The sequence below is a fragment of the Haliaeetus albicilla genome, chromosome 3 (genome assembly GCF_947461875.1).
Source record: "Haliaeetus albicilla chromosome 3, bHalAlb1.1, whole genome shotgun sequence".
Lineage (NCBI taxonomy): Eukaryota > Metazoa > Chordata > Aves > Accipitriformes > Accipitridae > Haliaeetus > Haliaeetus albicilla.
The window spans coordinates 58,075,943-58,095,934 of NC_091485.1; the positions used below are offsets into that span (position 1 = coordinate 58,075,943).

At 39.2% G+C, this 19,992-nt stretch overlaps 1 protein-coding gene across 2 annotated transcripts; it reads left to right on the plus strand.

The window, feature by feature from the left end:
- Positions 1 to 334: 334 nt before the first annotated feature.
- EBAG9 (estrogen receptor binding site associated antigen 9) lies at positions 335 to 19,787 on the plus strand. 2 transcript variants are annotated; one of them, XM_069779914.1, is made up of 8 exons: positions 335 to 520; positions 6,761 to 6,936; positions 7,860 to 7,957; positions 11,302 to 11,380; positions 11,587 to 11,745; positions 13,812 to 13,919; positions 14,825 to 14,916; positions 19,254 to 19,787. In XM_069779914.1, exons 3-8 carry the CDS (start codon positions 7,875 to 7,877, stop codon positions 19,372 to 19,374), a joined length of 642 nt encoding a protein of 213 aa, XP_069636015.1. In that variant the 5' UTR covers positions 335 to 520; positions 6,761 to 6,936; positions 7,860 to 7,874; the 3' UTR covers positions 19,375 to 19,787. The 2 variants fall into 2 exon arrangements, with proteins under 2 accessions (XP_069636015.1, XP_069636013.1); XM_069779912.1 differs by lacking the exon at positions 6,761 to 6,936.
- Positions 19,788 to 19,992: the final 205 nt, after the last annotated feature.

Consider the following 19,992-nt stretch of genomic DNA (forward strand, 5'->3'; position numbering starts at 1 on the left):
CGGCGCCTTTTTAACACAGTTCCCCGGAGTGACAAAGTCCGGGCTCAAACTTCGCCGGGACCAGGCAGCCGCGGGAGGGAAGGGAGGCGGGAGAGAGCGAAGGCTGTTGGCGGGGGCGGGCCGCGGGGCAGCCCGGCGCGCCTCTGCTGCCTGCCGAGCGCTGTCCCCGCAGCGGGGCGAGGCCGCGTCGCGTCGCGCCACGCCGAGTGGCGTCGCCCCGGCCCAGCCCGTTGGCTCGGCGGCCGTTGACCCAACGGCCCAGGGCGGGAGCCGCGGGCAGAGGCGCGAGCGGCGGTTGGCGGGGCGAGGGGAAGAGGCGCGGCCGGAAGGGGCGGGCCCGTCTCCCGGGTGACAGGAGGCCGAGATGGCGGCGCGGGAGGCGGCGGCGGCGGCGCAGCAGCAGCGGCAGCGCGCGCCCGGCTTTGAATGAGGGGCGGCCGGCGAGGGCGGAGGCTGCGGGAGCGGCCGCCTCGGCCCCTGGCGCCCCGCGCCCCCTGGAGAGCCTTCCCCCTCGGGGCAGGTGAGCGGGGAGGGCCGCTTCTCTTCGCCGCCGGGTGCCCGCTTCCGCCTCGCCTCGCCGCGGCGCGGCGCGGCTGGGCAGGGGGCCCGGCCTCGGCGCCTTCCCGCCGCGGGGCAGGCCCTCCCTCGCGGTTCTCCCTCAGTGACGCCCCCGCCCCCTTCCCCTCTGTGCCGGGGACGCCCCGGCCCCGGGGCGGTGTGGCCGTCGCCCAGCGGCAGCCCTGCCCGGCCGGCCCCGGGAGGGAGAGGCCCGCGGCTGCCGACTGCCTCTGCCGGGCTGGTCCGGGCCCCTTCGGGAGCGGGGGGGTGGCGGGGAGACCTCACGGGCTGGGAAGAACATAAAGCGACTGGCGAGTAGATAGGCAGCGTTTGGGGACTGGGACGTTTGGTGCTCTGTGGAGGAGGAGGAGGAGCGGGGGGGGGGGGCACGTCCTGTCAGAGCTGGTGGGGTTTAAGCCTTTTTTGGTCTTTCTAAGGACTTTATGGGACCGCGCTGCTTAGGGTTACACACTCTTTCTTTGGTCATGCTGACTGACAAGTTGCGTAAAAGTTAACGTGGAAGTTGCTTTGTATGCTTTTAAAGACTTAACCATCTCTAACAGGTCGCAGAAAACTTAAGTGCTATACCATCTGGCTTTGGTGCTGTCTCTGATAACACTTGAGCCTGGGCTGTTCTGTAGAATGGTGGGGCACTGTTTCACGGTCATGAATTCACAATGTAAGTGCCTCAGTTGCACATCTAATGAAAAATAATATAGCTTGCTGCTTTATAGTCCTTCAGAACACTCTGGAAATACAGACGTGCGCTGTACAGATATCTGTAAGCCATCTTGCACAGCATGTCTTGTAGTGTATCTTGATTGTAAATAGCTGGTGCTTGTCAAGATAGCACATGTTGCAAGATGATTTTGTGGTAGTAACAATGAAGGTGTGTTAATTTGTCGCCTCTGGCTTTCCATGTAGCTACAGATAACCTAAGTCCAGGATGACTAATAAGGATTGGAACAGAACTGGGGTCTCTTGAACTCTGATTATGTGTCTGAGAACTTCTCCAGTGTTGTGAAGTGAGTTATGTGAATTAGTGCATTATGTCAAAGACTTCCTGCAAATGTGAACAAAGTTGCAGTGTAGTATCATGGGATTGTGTGACTTCAATCTTTATGTTCTCTGTATGCTGGTTTTCAGAAGGCAGTAGCATATATATGGATAAGGATGGTCAAAGAATGACTGTGATTGGTTAGTGGATATAAGCTTTCTATTTTAACTATTGTTGCCTTGAAAAATAGAACTTATTCTAATTCAGAACAGCAAGCTTCAAGAGTTCACGTTAACAAGATTGGAACTATATTCAATTTCCTGGAGAGGTATTACTATAGCAGTTTCATGGCTCTAGGAGTAGCATGTTTAAAAAAAAGTTGAAACTCCGTATGTCATATAAGTGTTTGGTGTCTAGGAATAACTTGGGAATCGCCAGCATGCACCAATTTTTACTGCCTTTAGTCAGAGACACAAACATTCCTTCTTGAATTCTGGTATCTTCTACAGCTCCTGATAGTCTTGAAATATCTTCCTGGATTTGAGCATCTTGGATGACTTAGCTTGCTCCCATAAACCATAGGCAGAGTAGTCTTCTCTCCCAGCTACCTCACAACTGCCTAGTTAGGGTGCTTGCACTGAAAGTTGGAGCACTAGTGTTGAAACTACAGTACCTACTATGGACATGCACCAACCACCTACCTATAGTTAGATAGAGGACATGCCTCCTAATCTTCCTTTTGGATTCTGCTCCTCACTCTAATGCCATAGTAGTGTGGCTTCAGGGTTCAGTCATGCTGCCATTTAATCTGTCCATTTATCAAACTCGGTGGTAAAGACATTGACCTGGTAAGTTTTTTCCTTCTCCCTCAGTGTTCCCAATATTATGTTTCTATATAAAGCGATTAAAAAAACCCCAAACAAACAAAAAACAAACACAGAAGTCAACCAGGAAGAGGGGTGTGGAACCTCCTCATTAGGCTATAGAGTCATGGTTGCTGTCTTTGAAGTGCAGAGATGCTGTTTGTGTCTTTCAGTACCTGACTGAATGCCATTTCTGAATCATTATGTTGCCTTTTTAAAAATACAGAATGTCCTTGTATATCTTATAATGTACATGATTTGGAAGAGGGTTTGCGTGCTTGAAAATAAACAGGTTTTTTAGCTCTGTCTGCTAATCTTCATAAGATTCCTTCTCCCTGTAAACCTACTTAGACATCTTCAGATTGATATGGCCACTCTACTTTTGTAAAATTTCATACAGAATGAAATTTTAAGGAGTCCTATCCTTGCCACTGAAACTTTGAGCTAATCATGTGGTACTTGCTAGGTTTTTAACAGCTGTTCTAGTGAAAACATACTGGTTCAATGATGCTTTTGTGGAGTTTTGGTGCTGACACATGCAAGCGCTCAAGGTCTTGTTAGTCTTTTGTACTAGGAAATTGACTTCTCATTTTGCTTTAGAAAGGTGAGGCTTTTTTTGTGGCTACTTATGTAAATATGTAGTTGGCTGGAAACCTTTCAGTTTCGGACAAGTTATTCTTAGTCTTGATTCAGATGCCATCCTTTGGCTGTTTAGCTAGCTGTGTTTAATATGAGTTAAAGTTACTGTTCCCAGAGTTTGTTCATTCCAGAGTTACAGATGAGCTCATGTGAAAGAAAATATAATCAATTCACAAAGCACTGGTAATTCAAGGCAGAAATTCCATTTTGAAGATGGTGATATCTAAAGAAAACTACACACTACAAATCAGTCAGCATTGTAGAGGAACAGAGGAGAGCAGGATAGGTGCTCTATGATTGTTTTGACATCTTTTTGCACTGACAGTAGGAGATGTGTTCACTAGGAGAAAACAAGTCTCTAAAGCAATTTTAGTGCCACAAAGTGACTTCATTTTAGAGTCAGCTCTATCTTTTGAAATACTGTTTAAGTGGTGTTTGTGTGTGCAATTAGGTATGAAAGAGGAAGTGCTTCTACAGATGATGTGCCCATTGTACAGTGATGGCCAGTGAGAGTCTTGCTTATTGCACCATAGTTGACTAACTCAGGTGGGCTATGCCTGCCGTGGACAATTTGCTGGCTATTGTTGGTGTAGTCAGAGGTGCCAGGAGTTCTAATGAGGCCACTGCTGCAAGCTGAAAGCAATGTAAAAATATTTAAGTTTGATAAACTTCTGAACTTTCTCTCCCTTCACTACATTTCCCTTATGGATCCATAAAATGTTTTTGGGGGTAAGTTGCCTCATTCTTCTGACTTGGCTGTAATGTATTTAACATCTTGCTGCTGCCGTGCTTTAATCCTTTCTGTGCTCATCTTCCATGTGAGCAACTGCTGTGGCTTTTTTACCAATAGAAGGCAGTATGAGCTACACAAGTCAAACTCCAGCTAAATTTTTACAAAATTGTTGCATTGACTGCTAGAATTAAATTAATTGGGATTCATGTCCTGATTTATTTGCTTATTTATATCTGTTGTAATGGAACTTAAAAGTTCAGTTGACAGTAAGTTTGATAAATGTGTAATGCATTAGAAGAAGCAGTCTCAATAATGGGAAAAGGAAAGCTCCATCCCATTTTACAAATGGGAAGCTGAGGCATGAGGTGTGATATGCACAAGGGTGTATCAGGCTGATGGACAACTCTTATCAGATTATCTGAATTCTAGTCCAGTATTTCACCTTTGCCTCTGTCTGTTAAGAAATGGTCTAGGATTCTTGCTGGAGCACTGCCAGTTTGTATTGTGTCTCCATGGCGTCCTGTATCATAGTCGGCTCCTGAAATAATTGTAGTTCCTTTTGTGATTGATTGTCAAGGAAAAGCTTAAGAGAAGGAAGAAAGAAGGTTGTGGCCCTGCCATTTAGCATTACACAGTTCAGTATTTGTTCCCATTTATGAGATAAGGAAGATACATGGCTGTGCTTCTTTCCAGTGTTTGAGAAGGATGGAGAAGAAAAGAAGGAACACTTTGTTTCACTTAACAAGTTCAGTGTAATGGTATCAGGTGAATTAAGTTTGCAGTGAACTCAGGAAATATTAAGGTTCCATGTACATTTGTATTCATACAACTGCTTCAGAATATAAAATTATTTACCTTTGAGAAAATTAATTAATTAACTTAAAAAAAAAAACAACACCCAAACAAACACAAAAAAACCCTCCAAAGGCACCAAACAAAACTCAAAACCTTTAGCTAACCTTTAACTTTTCTTTTTGGGTAGTGCTGTCCTTACAGCAACAATGCAGATGCTTCAAGTGCTGTTCCAGACACTGGGGAGAATGCTTGACTTGTCCTAATCTTGAGCCAATAATTGGTTCAAGATTCTGTTTTAAGTGGCTTTTAGCATATTGCTAAAATTAATGCATATATACTGCTTCGTCTCTTAATTAGCAGTATAAAAACCAGATACACTGATGAAAGTACTTTTAAAAGTGGATGATTGCTAATATGGCTAGCTGATGGCACGCTGTTGCCAAAACTGGTTGTGCAGCTACAATTTGTAGTGTATAGAGCTTAACTTTATTGGGATGACTACAATTAAAGCTCAGAGAAGAGGCGGGCAAAACAGTACTTACTGTCTCGAAGGGCCTAGTGCTGCCACAGTTGAACTGAAATGCAGCTCTAACACAAAGACGTTATGTGATTGTGTGTCTCATCATAAATCTGAAATCTCTGCTTGACACATAGCAAGTGGAGAGGGATGAGTTATCTGATTGTTGTGGGGAATGACGATGGCTATTGAACCCTGCCAAATGGGCGTACTGGTGTGATATTGGATGTGTAGTCACTCATGTATAGGAATGACCTGGGAAAAATGGATTAACTGCTGGTGGCTAACTCTTGTCAGCAGTGGACTTCACAAGCTTGCAAGCCAGACATCTTGTGCATTCTGCTTTTTCAGTTGATTAACTTTATATTGACAAGTCAATACAGTATACAATCTGATACATAAAAAAATAGAGATGAGTTGAAAAACTGGGGGTTTATATGTATATGTACACAACCATATACGCATATGTACGTGTATATATATATAACTGACACACTTGAGTATTGTTTAGGTTTTAGTTTTGCACTGAGGTAGTAAACAACCTAGTCCTTTGAACTTAGGCACAAATAATATAGAGTCTGCAGGGATTTTTGAGTAATGGTTGCTTACTAAAACAACCTTTTCAATCAATAGTTTGTTTTTTAATTTAGGATCTGTCTGGAGTGTCCACTGTGGCAGTTAGGTAGGCTAAACAGGGGAAGACAGCTTTATTCTTTCTAACATTGAATACTTTTCTACTCCTTGCCTCCTGCCTGCGAAGCTGATATAAGAGTGAATTCTGATAGAGAAGAGGGGAGTGAGCTGCTAAACAAGCTTCCTTTCAAAAAAGACATAGCCTTTATTCTCATTTCAGCAGGTCACCTGCTCTTCATACCTCAAATCCAGGGTAGATGGCTTCTAGCTGCCTCTTCTAAAAGTAACAATTTCTTTCACCAATTCAGCGTTAGTTTGCAATAATTTCTATCTTTAGAATAGAGAACTGTCCATCTCGTTACTATCCACCATTTTTTCACTAACTTCCACTATTTCTGAATCCTTCAAATTCATGGCTGATGCATTCTTCTGTCACCTAGATATTGTCAAAACTGCTTATTCCAGAAGGTAAGGAAGTGCTTAAGCACAATATGGAATTATAGTCCTGTCTTTAAAACTAAAAGATAAATGTGTTGGACTGTGTCTGCTGTTCTTGCTTCTTTGTGGGAAGTTGACTTTTTCCTATTCCTGTTAGATGAAGAGCCCATTTAATACTTACTGTTGTGGGTATTACCCACACAGAGAACCACAAGGTTCTCTACATTTTTAAGTATCCCATGAAATAAGATTAAGACAATGCTGGTGTTGAAGTAGAGGTGAAATGTGTCCTGTGAGGCCTTTCTCCTGAGCTACAGTTTGGTAGTGCGGTCTGTAATTTGGTGTGTATTTATTGACTTAAGCCTTCCATTTTACGGTAGAAGGGCCTGTTTATTTAATAGGACCCTGTATGACTTTTCAGTAGTAGAAATTCCTGATCTGGACTGTATGTGAAGCAATATTTCCAGTACTATATTACAGTGTTTAATACTAGTTATATTATCTAGCAAATGAGCACCAGTAAAAAATAAATCTAAGCTCCATGAAGCTCACAAATCCCATTATGTACTTTTTAATAAAATCCTCAGGGCAGTATTGGAGCAGCCTACCTAATGATCCACCTTCCTGACTCTTCCTAATTTAAAGCCTGGAATATAAAAAGTGATTTAAATGCCATAGCATATTTGAAATCAAGCTGTCCTTCCATGGAATACTCATGGCCTGAGGAAAATGTCACAGGGCTGCCTTCTCTTCTCACCAGAAGGTATGTTAAACTTGCAACAGAAAATGTTGTTAGAGGTGTAGATGTATATAATGAAAAGCTATTTCTGAAGCCTAACCTCTTATTCTTTACTCTGAAATGTTCACCTGTAGAAGAGAGAAAAGGGATCCTTGAATTACAGCAGATTATTCTGACTCGGTCTGTACCTATTTGAGGGGATCTGTTGGAATAATATGATATACCGAGTATAAATTCTCTAGGTTATCAAACTGACACCGAAAAGTAGCTGCCAACATAAGTGGCTTCAGCCAAAGATGAATTTTTTCTTGGCTGGGTTTGCTAGCATGACCCAGTCTGGCATAGGAGTTTTGATAGATCTGGGGGTTAACTGGTGCTATAGTGTACACAGGATGAACAGAGTCTTTCTTTGCTGATGATTTTTCAGTGACACTGGTTCCAAAATAACCAATGTTCTTTCTCATCATACATTTCCATCAAAATGGAAACTAAACTTAAATGACCAATTTTGGGTTTTGACTTGATGACTAAATTTATAATTTGAATGTGTAAGACTTGCTCAAGCAGATGTGAGCTTCTTACTGATGATTATTATGTTCTCCTTGCATTGCTAGTGTTCAGTGCCATTGTTAGTGTCTAAAACAGATCAGCTGTACAGTCACTGCAACTGGTTGCCTGCACTTTCCCTTTAAAAGTATCTTTAACTGTGACTTTACCTATGATTCTGTGCTGTTTCTTTAAAGGCCATAAACATTGGGTACTTGTCTTATTTACATCAGTGAAATGTCCTGATAGTAGGCAGGTAGCATCTTTGCTCCAGGTACCTCTTCTCTTTTCTTGCATTAATATAGTTTCACTGAATGCTCCTTGCTTATCAGCAAGGAAATTGACTTAAGAGCTATGTAAATATGTATAATCCTCTACATCTAACTTTTTTTCTTTTGCAGGAAGGGTTTCTCACCATGGCCATAACACAGTTTCGACTCTTTAAAATCTGTACTTGCCTGGCAGCAGTGCTTTCTTTCATTAAAAAGTTAATATGCAGGTAAACATGTCTTTTTTTAAATTTGGTTACCTTTTCTTTTTTAATTACAGGTTCTTGCACTTCTTTCCTACTCTCAGCACCCATCCACCACTTTTCCCAGTTCTGACTTTACTAATTGCAAAACAATCAAGACAGAAAAAAACTAAGTCAAATTTATTCTTTAATCTGCGTATTCCTTCCGCATTCAAAAGTCTATGTAGTGCAGTTGTGAGTGTATTTTGTGGTATGATAGCTCTAATGAGGAGTATTTTCTAAACAGCTCTGACAGGGTTTTAAAATTGCCTTTTAAAACTATTCTGTGTCACACTAAGAAAAATTGTTCTCTGCATTTTCTAGCAGTATTTGGCAAGTGATGTTTTGTTTTTTAAGAGATTCAGTTAATGGCAGCATCCACCCAGTCATCAGTCAGTAGGCTTTCATTATAAATGTAAGTGATTCTCATCCTGCTTTGTCAAGAAACAGTTGCCTGAGACTTCAGATTCTTCTGCCTATTGAAGATTCTTTCAGAAGTTTGGAGGACAGTGATTGAAGTTCAAGGGAACTGCCTTTTTTTTTTTTTTTTTAATGAACATGACTTATTTTTTTGCTTACTCTTGTAGGTCATATGTAATGTTCTTTTGAGTTGTAGACCCATGAACACAGCAGTGTAGTACCTAGAAGCATTCCAAAACCCCTGAAGAGTTACAGTTGTATAATAGTAGAGTTCAGTAGTACAGTAGCGGAGTACCTGAGGTAGATCTTTGTGGCACTGTGCTGTCATGTGAACTACTGTTGCTTCTTGCCACTCTTGGCAGATGTGTATGATCACTGGCAAAGTAGTAGTCAATTTAAAGCATATACAGAATATGTGGTAGACACAAAATAACTGTTTATTTCCTGTTCACCTTATTCCAAGCATAAGAGGAAGCTCTCAGCTCGTTGGTAAATTCACTACAGATCTAGTGAAGCTTTAAAAAGATATAATGCTGCATACAACAGTATAGATGTCAACCTTAGTTCTGCGATTTGAATTCCAAATTAAATTAAGAGTACTTGCTGTTCAAGTTCTAAAAGAAGTCAAAACACTGGGTCGATGATAGCTTCTATATTATGTGGACACTTCATCTCTGTAAGTGTTAAGATAGCTTTTATAAGCAGATAATTGTTTAGTAGGTGTAATGACAGTATTTTCCTCTGTTCTTCAACTTTTGAATGAATTAAATCCTTGAATGAACAGCTGAGGAACTGCTTGGGAGTAAAAACTAGGAGAACTTTTCTTTTGTGAATAACAATTATTTGAAAGAATGAAAATGTAAAATCTTTCACATAAGCAAGTCAGTGGATCAAATTAGTTCAGTCCGTTAACTACAGGTGTTTTTCTTTTTTAATGTCAGCTGCAAAGCATAGCTTGATAAATTTTGTTCTCCTGTAATGCACCCCTGCATATGAGTATGCCTGATAACCAGCAAATGTGATTTAATTAAATGTGCATTTTAATTCAGTGGATCCGAGCTAGTACTTATTTAGATTATATAGTTTACATTAGTTTTTCATTTAAACAAGTGCCTGTAGAGATCATGCATCTTTCTAGTTGGCGTAAAGCCTACATATGGTGCTAGTCCTCTCTTTGTTTATCAAAAAAAGTTTTAACTAACAGCTTGCCTGAATCCACTGTTTCCAGGAAATAAAAGGTGTAAGTATAAAAAGAGATGAAACTTCATTCTGCTTAAAATCTCTAGTTATCTCCAGCTGAGAAATCTGGATGCTGCTAATTAGTAAGGAGAAACAAAGCCAAGAATTCTTGAGGCATTTGGCATTCAGAGCAGTGATCAATATCTGTCTAATGATGGTTGTGAAGCAACTCTTTGTATAAGCATCTTGTTGCCTTTATAAAAAAGGAAGTGGAGATACGTAGCCTTCCTCAGTGCTGTCCTGTGTAGCATATTCTTTCCCATGTTGTATGACACTAGCTGTTTCCTCCCACCTTCACCCTTATCAGTGTAATCATTTTGGCTAGATGAATGTTTGTTATAAGCCACTTTTTGGAGTCTTCTAGACCATATGAATAGGGAAATATATACAATTGCAGAAGTGATGGCTTAGAATAGTATTAAAGATGTGTATGTTGTACAGGTCTGAAGGAGGATGTTTCCAAGCTTGGGTTTACTTCAGAGACATCAACTAAATCTAGTCAGCCAGAACCAGGCTGTATTTGAGGGAACAGTGTTTTCACCTTCCTTTACCCTTAAACTGTGTTGCTTTTCAGCTTAAAGGAACAGTTTCTAAAGGGGCTAGAGTTAATTATATAAAGCTTGAAAATCTGATGATAGCACCTGATCTTTCCTAAGGAAGAATCTATTTGGCTTAAAGCAGGAAAAATGTATCTAATCACTCACCAGCATGCAGCGGAGGTGGTATTACAAACAATTTGGCTATTATGAGTTGATGGTAAAATGTTCTATAATAGTAAAACTAATGGATACGAACTCCAAATTTTAGTTTCCCAGTTTTATTCTCATCAGTACTAATAAATGAAACTTAACTTTTCCAAGCTGCATAAGGTCAATTACATGACTGTCTTGCTGTAGGAGCTTACGCTCCTTGGGGAGAACATGAGTGTGAGCCTGAATTTCATTCTCTTGTGTTGTAAGGCTAAGAATATTTTAATTATTATTGTGATCTTTGAATGCTGTCATTAAGTAAATATCTAGGTAGTTTATTTGCAATGCATTAGTGTTTGTTTTCAATTGAAATTATTTGATATAGTTGTTGAAATGCTTTGAAACAGTATTCTTTAAGTAAGTAGAAACATGTATTGAACAGAAGCTGTTGACTTGTATAGTCGTGTACTACTTCTGTTTAGATTCTGAAGGAAAAAATGCTTTAGACGGGCTTTCAAATAAAGCAGCTCAGAAGGTGATTTGTTAGACACAGCTTAATATCTAAGACAAGTAGAAAGATTTCTCAGTTTACAGTAGAAGTGGTTATCTTTGAACAAATGTAGATTGATAGTGTTTGCTTCTTAAACACTGACAATCTAAAAATTATAACCTATTGTATGCAAATAACTGAGTTCATTTGTCCATTTTCATATTTCTTAAACTTGCTTCTCCTCTATTTCTCCACTGCAGTTTGAAAAGTAAATTGTACTTTGAAATTCTTGTGAACACTGCTTTAAATTCATGATGAAATTCCTTTGTTTAGTAGACTTTTACTGGCAGTAGTTAATACTAAGGTAGTTTAAGCACTTAATGTTTTAGCCGTGACTATTTTCAGTAGTGCTGTTCTCAGACTTCCTTTTTGTTTTTTTTAAACTTAGTGCTCATGTTTTCAGAGCTTGGAGGAATCCTACATTTTTCTTTCAGGTCTGGAAGAGGGCGAAAGTTAAGTGGAGACCAAATAACTTTGCCAACCACAGTGGATTATTCATCTGTTCCTAAACAGGTAATTGCTTAAGTGGTAGGTGACTTAATAGATAATCACTTAACAGAGTGATTACATCAGTCCTGCAATAAGATTGGTATATATCTTAGAAAGATATAATATTATTATGTATGCTATATAATATTAAGTATATATCTTAGCAAGGTATAAAAAGTCAAGTTTTTACTTGCAGATGATATTAACTTGTACCATGTATTTCTATTTAGCCTGAAGTAGAAGACTGGTCTTCATGGGATGAAGATGCACCCACCAGTGTGAAGATTGAAGGTGGCAATGGTAATGTGGCTGCTCAGCAAAATCCTTTGGAACAAATGGAACCTGATTATTTCAAAGATATGACACCAACTATAAGAAAAACTCAAAAAGTAAGCATTGCACTTTCAACTATACTTAGGGAGAGTTTTCCTTGCTTTAAAATAGGCTATAAGTAAACTGCCAACTTATAGAAGGTGCTGCTGGTAAAATTAAGCTGTTCTGTTGAAATGAGAATAGGTGCTGATGTGTAGTCTAATATGTCCTATTAAAAATACTGACTCTTTGAAGTCCTAACAAATGTGATGCTAGTTCATGTTTACATCTTTAGTCTTAATGTTACTGGAAACTTACTAGTAATTTCATAGTATGAAGTCTCTGGGAAGTATAATGTGAGAACCCTCAAGTCACTTTAATTCTGAAAATGGAACTACTGCACTAAGATATCTGTGCTCATACCATTCCGTTATTTGAATGGAGACATTCCATGTCCTGCTCTGATGAAGTTTGAGGTAGCAGCACTGCTGTTTCAGAAAACAATGGTTACTTGTTTCACCAAGTTATATTGGGGAGGCTGGAATTAGGGAGCTGATATTTCAAAATGGCTCACTCTTCAAATATCCATTTTTATTATGGAGACAAGACAGAAGAGCGTATCCACAAGAGCATCAACACCGTAAATAAATGCTGATTAAACTTCTGGTAATTGCAAGTTTTGTTTCTATGTGGAAATCTTCCAGCTGGGTATTTACAGGGCTTTGAGTCAATTGGAAAACCTTTTTCACAACAAAGGCAGTCAAGTACTGGAACAGGTTACCAGAGAGGTTGTGCAGTCTTCATCTCTGGAAGTTTTTAAGACCCAAGTGGATAAGCCCTGAGTGCCTTCATCAGCCTCAGAGCTGACAGTGGTTTGAGGAGGAGGCTGGATTACAGACTTCCCAAGGCCCCTTCCAACCTGAATCTTCCTGTGGTCCTGTGAACTGGAGATGTTACTGGGGTCAGCTTTCTATACATCCAGGATCTGCAGTATTCTGTGAACTAAATTCTTCTAAGGATTTTGATCTCCCAAAATCTGGGGCAAAGGAGGACTGAGGAGAGGTAGATTTCTCCTTTGTATCTAATGACATTTTTTGCCTAATGGAATGAACTTCAGGCTTAGGACAAAACTCAAGAAAAGTCCATGCTATTTGAATACTGTATACTGGGTTTAGTTTAAATGTATCTCGAGGGATGAGTGCAGGCACCGTAAAGAACATTTCTGCTAGCTTGGCCTTGTTACCACCCTTAAATATGAATTTGTGTTTTTATTTCCACCGAATTGGGACTCAATATAAACCCCAAGATCTGAGGTGGAATCTACTCATGTTACCCCTCATATCTACAATGTCTGGAAATGGAACTTCAGTCAAATAACAGAGCCTGTCATTGCTAAATAAGATGGTCTAGTCCTGTTTGCTTTCTTCATTGGTACTAGCATTTGTACAGGCAGTGGAACTGTGAATCTACCTCTTTTGGAAGCAGCAGAGACTTAAAAGTAGGGTAAATGAAGTAATAAGTTTGTATCTTGAGGTCAAAACAAGTAAGGGATACATGATCTTAGCAACCATGTTAAATTTGCTAATTAGACTTTTAGGAGAAGCATTAGTGCATGTTTTTCAGCCAGATCAGTACAGAGCTTTACCAGTTGATGTGATAGTGAATTACATTGCAACTGTTGAAACTTAAATTGTCTGCACAGATACGCTATTGAAGTAGCTAAGAGAGGTTATGTTCCAAAGCAGTGTATCTGTGCAGACAGCACTGTCCTCAAGAGTAGTATCTTACAGTGACTTACCATGGAAGCAGGATTTCTCCAAGGAATATGTAATGTAATTGGTAGCTTATATAAGTACTGGGAGATATGGGTATTTGATCAGTAATTTTTTGTGCCCTTTCTCTGTCTTGATACAGTCGTAGGTTTCCATGTGACTTAAGAAAAAGCTAGTGGGGGGAAGAGGGAGTTCTTGTGTCTTTTGCATTTAGTTTCTCTCACTTACCAGTTCATTTGGCTGTACAGCTTCCAGAACCTGTGCGGTGTTCTGTAGCTGTACCTTCACAGGCACAGAGTTATATGATCACCAAGGAATCTGTGCAGTGCTTTGACTTACCACTTTTTGTTCCTTTTTTTGAATATTTTCAGATAGTTATTAAAAAACGAGAGCCTCTAAATTTTGGGATTCCAGAGGGAAACACAGGATTCTCTAGCAGATTAGCAGCTACACAAGATATTCCTTTTATTCACCAGTCTGTGAGTATGCTCTAAGTGTTGATCTTATTTGACAGTTAAATGACTGTTCTGTAGGAGAAGGAATAGTCTGCCTAAGGTCTGTGTTGTGGGAGCAAGAGGAATAGCTGTGGAATAACGTAAATTGTTTTAAAATCGAGTATTTGGTTCAAAGCAATGAAGTAGTTAATCTAATTTTAACTAATTTATTTTACTGAGAAACTTAACAGATCAGTGATAAAAAGGTAAGAAGCTTCCAAACACTTTTATACTTGCAAATCTTCTAAAGCAATGGACTATACTTTTTTTTTTTTTTAAAGCCTCTGGGTTACCTTTGCTCTCCTAATTTTTGCTCTTTATCCTTTGAAAAAATAGTCTAGTTACCTAACAGGCTGGCTATTCAGAGGGAGGTGGTCTCCCTCGCTTCCCCTTTGACTTCGTTAACAGTGCTTCTGCTTTTATTAACATAGTGCACAAAAAGGTCTAGGCAGAAAGCAGTACAGAATGGTTGTACCACTTCCTTAGGCTGTCCATAATTAAATTAATTCAGGAAAGGCCTTCTAGTGAGTAAAAGCAGCACTCAAGTGATATTGGACACCCAAACATGTGGATATACACGTTGGTTTGTCCATGCAACTTCCAGAAATCTTTTACAGTATCTGCTCATTTCATCTGCTCAACTTACCTTCTTCCTAAAAATGTACTCCAGTACTTCCTTCCTTCCTTTGTTACCCGCAAATAGAATCAAAAAAACCCTCCAACAATTAACTGGAAAAAGTCAGTATTAGAACAGAGGAAAACTCATAGACAATAAGCTGAGAAGTACTGTCATATCTCAAATATTTCTGGAAGTCTGAAGCATCAAGGTTAAAAATAAGCGTTTTATCTAATTTTTCCATGTGCTTAGAGCTTCTCTTCTTTTGTTTCAGCCTGAACTGGGAGACTTGGATACTTGGCAAGAAAATACTAATGCCTGGGAAGAAGAGGAAGATGCTGCCTGGCAAGCAGAAGAAGTTCTTAGGTAACTGAAAATAATGTAACACCATGTAAACCTTTTACATGTAAAAGAATCAAATATAGGTTTCTTTGTTGTAACACCTTTCTGATAAGTGCTAAGAATTGTTAATTCTTAAGACAAATTATTTTTATGCATCTAATCTCTGTGTAACTGGTACTTGGCAGAACACATTTTGGATCTAATCAATTTAGTACATGAGATAGCAGGAGAAATCTGACAACCACTGGAACATTGGAACAGCACAGTACCATACACACACACTTCCCACCTCCCCAACCCCCCAAAAAAATAACATCCCCCAAGCCCAACAATTTATTATGTACAAATAACATGTTTCAGCTTAAGTAAAATACCGCTGGATGTCCTTATGAAAAGGATCATCACCATGTGCTGTAAAGTAAACAACAGTTCAGGATAGAAGGTGAGTATGTTCTTGGAATTGCTGTAGGAGGTATGCTTTTCTAGCTAACTTAACTAAACTAGCTGGTAAGGCTTGAATGTAAAATCAGTGTCTTGCACGAAGCTAGCGTGACTACTTCATCTGTTCCATCTGTGTTCTTTTTTCTTCCTTTTAAGAATATGCGGAAGGAGTATGAAGGGTAAAGAGATGCAGACTGAGTTTAAATTAATCACATGCAATGATTTGAATTGGCAGTGACTTCTGTTAACCGGTTTCAGTTCAAGGTTTTATCAAACTTGAATTGCTTCCTACATCATCAGATAACCTGCCGTAGATGGCTCCAGCTTCCTAAACTGCTCTCATTCCACCTACAAAATCACAAATACATGGCTTCAGTGGGACAGTGGTGATAATATGAAGTAAGGACATGATATATTAAAAAATCATTCTAGAATGGTGAATCTTTAAAGGAAAAAAAGGTATTTTTTAAAAAGAGGATTCTATTCAACTATTTTTATTGTAGTATTTGGGAAAATACACTTTTTTCAACCAGTAGAATAAGAAGAGGGAAGTCACCAGCACACTTTTGATGCATTAGTGATAGATAATAAATTCGACCAATTCTAATTCTGTAACCTTTGTTTTATTCATGACTTACCAAATTACAATATTTCTCTGTAATTGAGGAAAGTGCTGGATGATTTTCAGCAAGATTGATAGGAAATACCTTTTGGGTTTACAGTTTCTCTTGCAGCACATCTGTGGTGTAATTAACATCTGACATTTAACATAAAACTTAAGTATAGTACTTGACAGGCCTGGCTCTGTTTTCAACAGGCTAGTAAGGAAGTGATCTGGAGTCTCTTCTTAATGCTAGAAGACTGCATATTGGTCTACAAAATGATCTGAAGTTTTCAGACAGCTAAATGGGGGACAAAGTCCCCCTCACCCTCCAGAGTGTTAATGCTGACTGTATTCCAGCAGTGCTTATTGAGAATTAAATGGGTGTGCAGAAAAAGTAAGGATCTCCCTTAGTTATCTGTGTCTGGGTACCTGTTGGTCCTCAGTATTCAGAAGTATCTTAGGTGGGAATAACATTTGTGTAGTGATGGAGTGCTGATCAATCATGCAAAAATGGGCTGTGGCCTGCTAAATAGCAGAGAAGACTGTGTCCTGTAGCCTATCTGGTGACTTAATGTGTATACGTAACAGTTGAAATAAGCATGTATAGTAAGCCAAATGCTTCCTGGAATCAAAGCATGCTGAAAAGCAGTGCTGAGGAGTAGGCTACTAGTGCCTGAAAAGTTCCTGTAGTCTGGCTTGGGTGGTTTTTTTTTTGTTTGGTTGGTTTTTTGTTTTTGGTTTGTTTTTTTTTTCACTCCCCAAGAAGTTCTGGGCTGGCATGTGAGGAAAATTTCTAGTCAGTGATGAATCAGCATAGTGGATGATAAACTGGATTTTCAGCTAATTGAAGTTAATTAGAACTTGGTTTCTTCTGCAAATTGTCGATACTTTTCTGCATCTTTAGACTTTCTAATACTAGTGAGGTTTTTTTTTTCCCAGTGGGAACAGTTAAGATAAATGCTGGTGCATTTTTAGTTGTGTTGAAGTAAAAGACCAAATGTTATGAAATCATTCTTATTACAGTTATTCAGAAGGTATACAGTAACTAAACCCATACTGGAATAAGAATGTCTGCTAACAGTGTTCTGATTATAGTTTGTGTTTTGCTAACCAATGAGGGAAGTTTAGGTTTTTTTGGACATAACTTGTGTTAGGAACACAAAGTAAGGTTGACATTAGGAATTAATACTTTCCTGGTTTAAACAACTTACATCATTCCATCCAAAGTGCTGAACTCCTTGCTTTGGAACCCAGAAAAAGTGAGTCAGATATGGCTGCAGTTCATCATAGGCTCTTCCTTTATTGAGAGATGAAACCTTTCTGAGCCTGAAAGGTAGTAACTTTATGTTGCAAACATGCAGGAAGTTTGGAATAGGGATCAATGTTTTGAATAATGACCAAGTAAAAGAGCAGTGGAAAGGTAATCACTTTGTGGTAAGCTGCTTGTTTGTGTTTTTTGGTGACTTCAGTGCCTCTGTCTGAGGTGATGCGAAGGTATCTTCTCATCTGGGCATAACTGAAGTCTAATAAAATTACTTAACCAGTAGAGGGCATGGAAACCATTTTTCCATGCAGAGGAGTTCTGTGTCCTGCACTTTATTGGGCGGAGGGGGGGAAGAAACATGATCTGCTATGACTTTCCTCACTTGAGAATTGCAAATGTATAGCAGTATTGCTTAACACCTCTTGTGGCTTTTTGGAACTCTACTGTCTCTACATGCTGGCTGGTGTACATATAGTTTCTTCCCTTCTGCATCTGTTCTGAGGTGTGGGAAATGTAAGAAAATCTGCTACTGTAAAGTGGCAAATATTATTACTCTGCATATGCTAGACTGACAACACTGTCAACTGTCTGGCTTTCTGGTGGAATGTAGAATAGCAGGGCAGGATCTCAAAAAAACCTTTGGGCTTCCATTAACTTAGGAAGGTAGATTCTGATGTGAATGACTAATTTCATTCTTCCATGACAGACAGCAGAGCAGCTTAACAGAGTATAGAAAAACTTCTAGCCATTAATAATCAGTCAAGGCAAATAAGTGAAGTCCCTCTCCTGTCCAATACAAAGATAATATGTAGACTTTGTACCTCAAATATTTCTAAGTTTTGTGTGCCCACTTTGTCCATAGTTGGAATCTACCAGAGAAGGTTGCTTCAGGTGATGGCAGTTTTTAATTCTGTATGTTTTACACAGTTAAGTGGATGTGCCCAGGTAATTTAGATACATTGAAAGCTAACTCCTTACTGCCTTGTCGATTAGAATTCTTTATTCTGTTTTAATAAGCAATTCTTTATTCTTACTAAATCTGTGTTAAATTTCACCTTTTCAAGTTAATGAAGCTTCATTTTTATTTTTTAAGTCCTCTTGCAAGCAACTTAGCAATTTTTTTCATATCTAATAAGCTGAATCCAAAGCAGGAGTGACCTCCTTACGCCATTCTATTACTACTTAGGCAGTACAGGAGAGAGCTGCAGTGTGGAGTATGGATTCAGTTGTTGTCCCTGCGGCACTCAGTGATGTGTTCTAGCTGAAGTACGGGAATAAAATGAGTGGATTTTTGTCGTCTTTTTTTTTTTCCTTTGCTCTAGCCAGCTATGTATTTGTTGAAATCGGAAACTACAGTAGACACATTCTTTGAGCTAGCAGATAGTGATGTCTGGGGGTTTATAGCAATGATAAGAAATAATGCTAAAAGGATACACAACTCAAGACTTTTGAATTATTTTTTTTTATTTCCTTAAAGGCTATTGGTTATATTTGTACTGAACAATAGAGTACAACACAGGTCCTGAACATGTGAAAGGGAGTATTAGAAGTTACCTCATCTGATCATGAGGAAAACGTTTGTAGTACTTGTATTACAAAGAGAGTAACTACTGATGCCTCTGCTGAGCGAAAGGGAGGACACAAGTCAGTGTTCTAGACAAGTTGAACTGTTTTGGTCTGAATTTGGAAAGATAGATAATCTTGCTACTCAAAGCATTAGATAGATTTTTTTTTTTTTCTTCTTTTTCCTAAATAGCTCTAGGCCTTTTAACTGTCGTACATTCTCACTGATTCACTTACTCTGAATTTTTGAGAATTGAGTGGCTTTTAGATTGTAAAATAATTGAACAAATAATACTGCCTAAGACGAGATTGATCTGAAATAAGGACTTCAGCACAATAAAAGAATAACTGTTCTGAGCCTAACTACAGTAGACTGAAGCTCTGGTTTTATTAGTTACAATAATGCATTTATTGACAGGAACTTAAGGTATGACTGTGCTGAAAATTGGATTCCTGTTATTTAGAAATTCATGTTTTCTTTAATTACAGACAACAGAAGATAGCAGAAAGGGAAAAAAGAGCAGCAGAACAACAACGAAAGAAAATGGAGAAAGAGGCCCAAAGGCTAATGAAAAAGGAACAAAACAAAATTGGTGTAAAACTGTCCTAACAGAAACCAGGCATCAATGGCAGTGCCAGTGAAAAAGAATTGCAGCTCTACAACATACATATTGGTATTGATTTAAGTATTTCTAGGACTTCAACACACTGCTTGGTTTCAGTGCATTCTTCAGGTCATCTTGGAAGCCAGGATTCTCCCAAATTATCTTGAACTACTAGTAGGTAGTTCTTAAAGGAGAAAAACCCCACAGAAAATCATGCCTTGACGGAATGATATTTCCTGCAATAGTTCTATTCCAGCACCCTTCTTTGCAGCAAAAGTGATTGAGCAAGGTTGTTGATTGAAAGACTGTCGTCATGAACAGCTCAAGCCTAAAGAAAAGAGTGTAAATATTCAGTGGTGGGAAATCTACTGTATTGTCTGTGCTTACCTGAAATATGTAATTAAACAGTTTTAAAGAACCCTTTGCTTCCCGCCTGGTAAAGAATGTCTGCTTTTGCCTTTTTATAAAAGTATTTATAAATACTCAAGAGTTTTCCATGAGAGATCGTATTGACCTGTGGAGAAGAAAATGACTTGTTATGGATGACCTGCAGCTCTAAATGTACTCCTGGTAGAGTATGCTATGGTAGAGCACATGTTACAGCTGAACACTAAAGTGGATTT